General features: G+C 49.7%; 1 protein-coding gene and 1 pseudogene across 2 annotated transcripts; both read left to right on the top strand.

Moving 5' to 3' along the window:
• The first annotated feature begins 1223 nt into the window (after nucleotides 1–1223).
• Nucleotides 1224–3145, top strand: LOC307182168 (histone acetyltransferase KAT7-like; annotated as a pseudogene). Its single transcript has 2 exons — nucleotides 1224–1482; nucleotides 1648–3145. The product of its transcript is annotated as a histone acetyltransferase KAT7-like (transcript).
• Nucleotides 3146–7210: 4065 nt separating this feature from the next.
• Nucleotides 7211–7390, top strand: CTXND1 (cortexin domain containing 1; the record flags this gene model as incomplete). The annotated part of the gene is made up of 1 exon (XM_079915149.1): nucleotides 7211–7390. The coding sequence occupies one exon, from the start codon at nucleotides 7211–7213 to the stop codon at nucleotides 7388–7390; it is 180 nt and encodes a 59-aa protein (XP_079771275.1).
• Between the last annotated feature and the right edge of the window lie 779 nt (nucleotides 7391–8169).

Here is an 8169-nt window from a genome sequence, read left to right as displayed (position 1 = left end):
GGAGGGTGGAAAGATGAATCTGTTCTTTGCATCCAAGTTCTTGGCATTCATTCCAGCTGGAAGCATCCAGAAAATGCTGATAATCTTCCTCTGGGGCATGTTACCAGGTTACAGGGACCAATTCTCGCCCCATACAAGACACGGGAGGGTCACGAGACAATTTCTCTGAGGTCTGACTTTTACAATTGGTGCAGGGTATCTGATATTAACTTAAGGCAGACCGTTGGCCAGGGATTTCAGAGTCTGTGTTTGAGAGGTCACACTGGGTGCAGCTGTGAAACACAAGAGCATGAAACTCCAGCATGTCCCTCCATCCCTGAGAGCCACCAAGGACCACGTGGCATCGGTGCCTGTGGCCCAAAGCACAGACCTGGCTGGGGTCAGAAATGTGAGTGTGCTCCAAGGTCAGCTATGCTATCACTCTGAGATGCTGAGAAACCCCTCCCCCTCCCTCAATTCCAGTCTCTTCATTTCTGAAATGGAGAGAGGTGGACTAGATCCGTATTTTCAAAGTATGGTCCAAGGAACCCTAAAAGTTCTGTGGGTGCCCTGAGTGGAAAATGGACACCACACTCAAGATGGTGTCACCACTGGATAGGGTGAGAGGAAGTGGTCCTGCATGCTCCAGTAGTTACAACAGAGGGATATATTTCTGGAAAAAGAAAAGACAAAAAGCAAACATGATTAGGCAATACAACTGTCCCTCAGTAGCTGTGGGGAGTCTGTTCCAGGATTCCACTGGATACCAAAATCCACAGATGCTCAAATCCGTTATATAAGATGGCATAGTATTTGCATGTAATCTATGCACGTCCTTCTACATACTTTAAATCGTCTCTAGATTCCTCATGATACCCGATACAATGTAAACACCATGTAAATAGTGGCAAATACAATGTCTATGTATTGAATACCTCCAGATGAGAGGGATGTCTGAGGACCTCATAACAGTAGTTGTCTGTCTGGAAATGAACTGGATTGCTTGGAGAGAGAAGTCGTTAAAAACGGTTCTTTGTGGTTTTCTTCTTGTACTTTTTGAATTTTGAACTGTGTATAAGTATTGTTTTATACAACGATGTTAAATATGATCCTCAAATAATTAAAAATAGAATTACCGTTGATCCAGCAACTCCACTTGTGCAAAAGAATTGCAACAGGAGAAGGCTCTAGACGCTGTGAAGCAGGAAGGCACTTGGGATCGTCCGCAGGATCGGGACGCTACAGAGGCCGCCACGGAGCCCGCCGGAGCCACCCTTCCTACTGCTGCTGCCGCCGCTGCCCGAATCGGAACCGGTGGGCCGCAGCCGCCGGCAATGCCGCAAAGGAAGAGGAATGCAGGCAGTAGTTCAGATGGAACCGAAGATTCCGATTTTTCTACAGATCTCGAGCACACAGACAGTTCAGAGAGTGATGGTACATCCCGGCCATCTGCCCGAGTCACCCGCTCCTCGACCCGGCTAAGCCAGAGTTCCCAAGATTCCAGTCCTGTTGGAAATTTGCAGTCTTTCGGTACCGAGGAACCTGCTTATTCTACCAGGAGAGTGACGCGTAGTCAGCGGCAGCCGACCCCAGTGACCCCGAAACAATACCCGCTTCGGCAGACTCGTTCATCTGCCTCAGAAAGTGAGCAAGTGGTTGACTTTTCAGATAGAGAAACTAAAAATACAGCTGATCATGTGAGTCTCCACCTCGAACGCCAGCTGGAAATGCCCCTTCTTCTGAGTCTGATATAGACATCTCCAGCCCCAACGTGTCTCACCATGAGAGCACTGCCAAGGATGTGTCCCTGAAGGACTCAGGCAGTGATCTCTCTCATCGCCCCAAGCGCTGCCACTTCCGTGAAAGCTACAATTTCAGCATGAACGGTCCTACACCAGGCTGTGACTCCCTAGGACACCTTACAGGAAAACACGAGAGACATTTCTCTACCTCAGGATGCCCTCTCTATCGTAACCTCTCAGCTGATAAATGCAAGCTGAGAGCACAGAGCCAGGATAAGCAGAGAGAAGAAAGGATGCTGTCCCACAGGCAAGATGGCAACAACAGGCATGCAACCAGGCACCAGGTACCAACAGAGAGGCAGTTGCAATATAAGGAAAAGGTTGCTGAACTCAGGAAGAAAAGAAATGGTGGGCTGAGCAAAGAACAGAAAGAGAAATATATGGAACACAGGCAGACCTATGGGAACACTCGGGAACCTCTCCTGGAAAACCTGACTAGCGAGTATGACGGATCTTTTCGGAAGAGCACAAGCCCGGGCTTCAGAGGGTCTGGAGAAGTTAAGGCTGCAAGGCCACATCACAGAGGGGAGCAACATGATTAAACCTATTGCTTTTTGTCGCTATGAGCTTGATACTTGGTACCATTCTCCCTATCCTGAGGAATATGCATGACTGGGATGTCTTTACATGTGTGAATTCTGTTTAAAATACATGAAGAGCCAGACAATATTCCACTGACACATGGCTAAGTGTGTGTGGAAACACCCACCTGGAGATGAGATATAATGCAAAGGTTCAATCTCTGTGTTTGAAGTGGATGGCAAGAAAAACAAGATCTACTGCCAAAAACTGTGCCTGTTGGCCAAGGTTTTTCTGGACCACAAGACATTATACTATGATGTAGAACCCTTCCTGTTCTATGTTATGACAGAAGCAGACAACACTGGTTGTCACCTGATTGGATAGTTTTCCGAGGAAAAGAATTCATTCCTCCACCACAATGTATCCTGTATCCTTACCACACCTCAGTACATGAGACAGGGCTATGGCAAGATGCTCATTGATTTCAGTTATTTGCTTTCCAAAGAGGAAGAAAAAGTTGGCTCCCCAGAACGTCCACTCTCAGATCTGGGGCTCATAAGCTACCGCAGTTACTGGAAGAAGTGCTTCTTCATTACCTGCATAATTTCCAAGGCAAAGAGATTTCTATCAAAGAAATTAGCCAGGAGACAGCTGTGAATCCCGTGGACATTGTCAGCACTCTGCAAGCCCTTCAGATGCTCAAATATTGGAAAGGAAAACATCTTGTTTTGAAGAGACAGGACCTGATTGATGAGTGGATAGCCAACGGGGCCAAAAGATCCAACTCCAATAAAACCATGGATCCAAGCAGTTTAAAAGGGACCCCTCCGAAGGCCACTTAAAGTGACCGGTTACTCCGAGCCAGCAAACCCCAGCAGTAGGAATCTGTACTCTAGGGATCTGTCTGTCATTTGTGTTGCTCTTGTGATTGGCAAGTACAGTATCCTTTGGGAAGGCCATCCCCCTCAGGACTGTCCTGGCTCTGACCTTCGTGTACACTGCAGACGCTGGTTCTGAGGAGCTGTTGTTCGGCCTCAGTGAGGTTGCCTGGATGGAATCTGTATTAGACTTGAGCGCAGATCCCTCGTGGCACTGACCCAAGGTGTTCTGTTTTGGTACTGTACCTGTCCAGTCACTGGTTCTCTCCTCTGACCCCATGAGTTCGTGTCGTATCTTCTAAACCTTGTAATAGTACTTCTTGCCACCCCGTCACCAGGCCACCAACTATGGTTACCGCCACCAGGACCTTCCCAGTTATTCCTTACGTGTGTGTTTGGAGGGGCAGGGAAGAGGTAACACTTCTGAGTGTGTGTGTGTGCTGGGAGGGGTCCCTTCCCTTTGGGTTCCTCTCACTTTAAGTTTTTTCCTCCATTTTTACTGAAAGACCTGTTTTTGATCAGTATCAGGCTGACCAGAGCCAGACACTTTTGAAGACTCGCAGAGATTAGTCTTGGTTACAGCACATTATCTGAATGCGATGGAGAAAAGAATTGAGAGGTGGTGATTCTGTACTTGGATTTGAGTTCACCTGTGGGCAGTGGGCAACGTCTTGGTGGAAGGGAATGGAATGCTACTTTTTGCCTCACCAGAAAGCGCTCAGTAGTAAACGTTTTCTTCTCTTTACTCCCTGCCCGTTTTACATTTGCCCAAATAATTTCCAGTTCTCCCTTTCATGCTGCATGTTAACTGGTTAATTATACTGCAGAGACCTTTTCACCAGTACCAGTCTGATACAGCACACCTATGCTTCCACATAAGTTACATTGCTTTTGTCTGAACATCCTTGGAGAAGTGACTGAAAATGACTTCCGTGTCTCAGCCCATGACTCAGCAAGGCAGAATGGTCACCGCTGCCAGGGTTTGCTTTTCAACACTGCCTCCCCCTCCCCCTAGGACTAAAGTGCTTATGCCCTTCCAAGAACTCCTCCTCCATTTCCTTTTTGGGATTTACCACCATTCCCCCATTCTCTGGCCTCCTATATTTGGTGTTGTTTAAGTGAAGGAAGAGATGCTCCCTCTAATTTCTCTCTAGCTCATTATAACCTGCTACCTTGGGGCAGCTTTTGATGTACGTCATGTCACCCTTTCCTGCAACACCACTGTCTTCATGTGGAGCCCTCACCGCAATCCCAACTCTGGTCACTTGTGCCTTTCTCTTGTCATCTTTGCACACGGTTTATATTCACTGTGGGTCGGGGGGAGCTAATTTTAAGCATGTTCAGTGGCAGCTCCCTGCCAGTTTCAGTGTCACTGTTAAAATTTATCCAAAAGCAACTTCACTGGGGGTTTTCTTAAGGGGTAAAGGCCTTTTACAGAAGCTAACCCTTCCCCACATGTGGTAGAATGTGCTGTTCTATATCTACTCCTCAGTAAAGCATGTTCTCTGTTCAAAAAAAAAGAATTGCAGCAGGGTCTCAAAGAGATGTTTGTACACCCATGTTCACAGCAGCATTATTCACAATAGCCAAGAGATGGAAACAACCCAAGTGTACATCAATGGATGAATGGATAAACAAGACGTGGTATACTCATACAAGAGAATTGTTATTCAGCCTCACAAAGAGAGAAGATTCTGACATTCACTGAGTGACTCCTGAGGACATTACACTAAGTGAAATAAGGCAGTCACAAAAAGAAAAATACTGTATCTTTCCTCTTACATGAGGTCCCTAGAGCATAGGACTGTGGATGCCAGGGACTGAGGGGAAGGGGGAATGGGGACCCGTTGTTTCCTGGGCACAGAGTTCAGTTTTGCGAGATGAAAAGAGTTCTGGAGATGGATGGTGGTCATGGCTCTACAGCGATTTGAACGTCCTAAAGCCACCGAACTGTGCACTTAACCACGGTCACTATGGTAAATTTTATGTCATATAAATTTCACCACAATTTTTTTAATGTTATATATTTTAAAAGAGAGAAGGAAACAAAAAAGCATCAGAATAAACTGTGGTTGCTCCCACCACCATGCTCAGGGAGAAGCTGCCCAGGCCAGACCTTCCTGCCAGCCCAGCTCATGGCTGGGAGTGGGCATCTTGGGAGGTAATCAGCCTTCTTCTGTCCTATTCTGTTCCAGCTGCTGCCAGTGTGGGTACCTGCTCTATAAGGGAAAGGCCACTGCTCTCACTGACTTCCAGCTGTGATGTCTGGTCACTCCCCCTCCCTCCTGGAGCAGCCCCACCCAGGGTGCGAGCCCACCCAGTGGCCCTTGTGAAGTGGTGATCACTCCGACCAGCAGGTCAGTGCCCTCTGGAAAGGGGTGAGGATGGAGACGATGTCTGAAAGAGGGGCAAGCAGGACTTCCCTGGCGGTCCAGCTCCTCTAACACAGGGGGCATGGGTTCGATCCCTGGCCAGGGAACTAAGATCCCACGTGTCATGTGGCGTGGCCAAAAAAACTTTAAAAAAAAAAAAAAAGGAGGGGAAAGCATAGTCACCTGTGGTTACAGATATGTCAGGACCAGCCAGCCCAGGGTTGCATAGGTGCCCTTCTGAAGTTGCAAAGTGGGTGGGGGAGATGGGTCCCCACTTTACTTTCCATCAGAGAAGAGAGAGGCATGCAGAGGCCTAGGGTTTGGGATGTGGGACCTTGGGTAAGTCATTTCCCCCCTTTCTGTAACTCAGTTTCCACGTTTATAAAATGGGCATACTGATACACGGCTAACATGCCTCCTGGGCTGTCGTGAGGATCAAATAATAAACTGGATGTGAAAGCACAATGTACAGCTCAAGGGCTCTGAAAATTCAGCGGGGGGTGGGCGGGGGAGGGGGTGATGATAACGAGCAGCAGTGCCCCTCGTCCTAAGCTCTCCCTGACCGCTGGGCTGCAAGGACGTGACCTGCTATCTTGGCCTGCTCTGGGGCACCCACAGAGCCAGGGACCATGCTAGATGCACTGAATCCTCACACCCTTGTGATGCAGCCTCGTGCCCTGTATTATCACAGCAGGGAGGCGTAGGCCTGATACAAGGATAACCTTACACTGCCCAGGACTGCACTGCAAGGCAGCTGGGCTCGGGGTCCACCTGACTGCCAAAACCGTTCTTCCTTCACACCCGCAGTTTATCAACTGTGACTCGGGGGCTCAGCAAAGGTCCCTCAGGAGTTCCAGAAGGCCCCCATAGAGGGGGAAGGGATGCAGACCCTTCATGCTGCCTGCCCACCCAACTCTGGGACAGCAGCTCCCCTTCAATCTATTCATGTATTGGGATTCAACGTTCATTTTCATTTGAAACGTAAGTTCTACTGCTTTAAAAAATATATATTAATTACCTAATTTTTAAAAATGCTTTCTGGGGACTTCCCTGGCGGTCCAGTGGTTAGGACTCTGCGCTCCCACTGCAGAGGGCACGGGTTCGATCCCTGGTGGAGGAAATAAGATCCCGCCTGCCGATGCAGCACAGCCAAAAATAAACAACGATAATAAAATAAAATGCTTTCTGATCACCCTCAGTCAGTGGCTTGGCAGAGTTGAAAGCATTATTATAACTCGTCCTAAAGGGTTTCAGAGGGTGGAGGCAACTTCAGGGGCTCCATCCTCAGCAGGTGCATCCGCTACAGCCCAGCTCTACCCCTGCTGGGACTCCTCTGTCACCTCCCCCACCCGCCAGGACGCACTGGCTGGGCCCTGGCACCTGGGTTGCCTATAAGGTTCAGGGCTGAGACCACGTAGGCGCCTGAAAAGGAGGCACGTGACCCTTCCTCTCCTCGCTCTCATGAGGGGGAGGGGAGGGGGAACAGCAGACTCCCATGCCAGGGGGACATATAAGAAGGGGGAGGGCTGTGCCTTGCCCACACCCCAGGCAAGTTGGCACGACCCTCCGGTCCCCACTGCTATGGCTCTCTGCAGGGGTGGAAGATGGTACCAGTCAACCGTGAGCCGGAGGAGGAGCCCGAAGCCGCTGCCGAGAGATGGAGGACCCCACGCCTGAGCCCGTCTACGTCGACGTGGACAAAGGACTGACCTTGGCCTGCTTCGTCTTCCTCTGCCTTTTCCTCGTCGTGATGATCATTCGCTGCGCCAAGGTCATCATGGACCCTTACAGCGCCATCCCCACATCCACCTGGGAGGAGCAACACCTGGATGACTGAGGCGCCCGCGGGCGGGGGCCGCGGCGAGGGACCGAGAGCCCAGCGCTCTCTGGACAGGGTTGCCCCAGGATGTGCCTCTGTCCCCTGGCCACCGGCTTTCCAGCCCATGGAGGCGAGAAAGGATTTGGCCACCCGGGGATGGAGAAGGTTCACCTTAGCCTTGCCTGCTCTCACAGGAGCAGCAGGGTGAGATGCTCGGGATGCTGTGGGTGTTGCAGCGGTGGGCCAGTCTGGGGATAAGAGCGCTGGACCGGGAGTCAGGAGGCCCGGATTCCAGTCTGGGGAATCACTGTGAGCCTAGGGGGCGGTCATCTTCCCTGGCTCGCGCACACCTTTTGGCATCGGATACAGGACAGTCACCCACCATCCTAACAACAGTGGTCTCGTTTTGAGGAAACTCTTGCCCTTAACATGCAAAGTAGCACACACACTGGGAGGCTCCCAGCACAGACGTTCACCTGAGCCCCAGCCCCTTCCCAGTGGGCCAGCAATGGAGCACGTGGTGACGTGGGAAAGGAGGTGGAAGGTGAACCACCCCAAATTCACAAAAGGCACAGGGGCTGCTTCCCAACAGTATTTTTTTAAACTAAAATATAGAGGGGTATATTTTTCCTGTTATAAATGAAATGTGTATTTTGGAAGTTTGGGAAAATACAGAAAAAATAGAAGGATGGGGGAAAATAACCCTTATAATCCCACTTCCCCAAAGCCGCCATTTTGATATATTTTCTCCCAGCATTTTTTACATGTATTTTTAAATAGTCAAAATCATACTGTGT

This window comes from Stenella coeruleoalba (genome assembly GCF_951394435.1).
Source record: "Stenella coeruleoalba genome assembly, chromosome: 2".
Classification (NCBI taxonomy): domain Eukaryota; kingdom Metazoa; phylum Chordata; class Mammalia; order Artiodactyla; family Delphinidae; genus Stenella; species Stenella coeruleoalba.
Note: the sequence above shows the minus strand (reverse complement) of the source record. Positions and strands in the feature narration are given on the sequence as shown.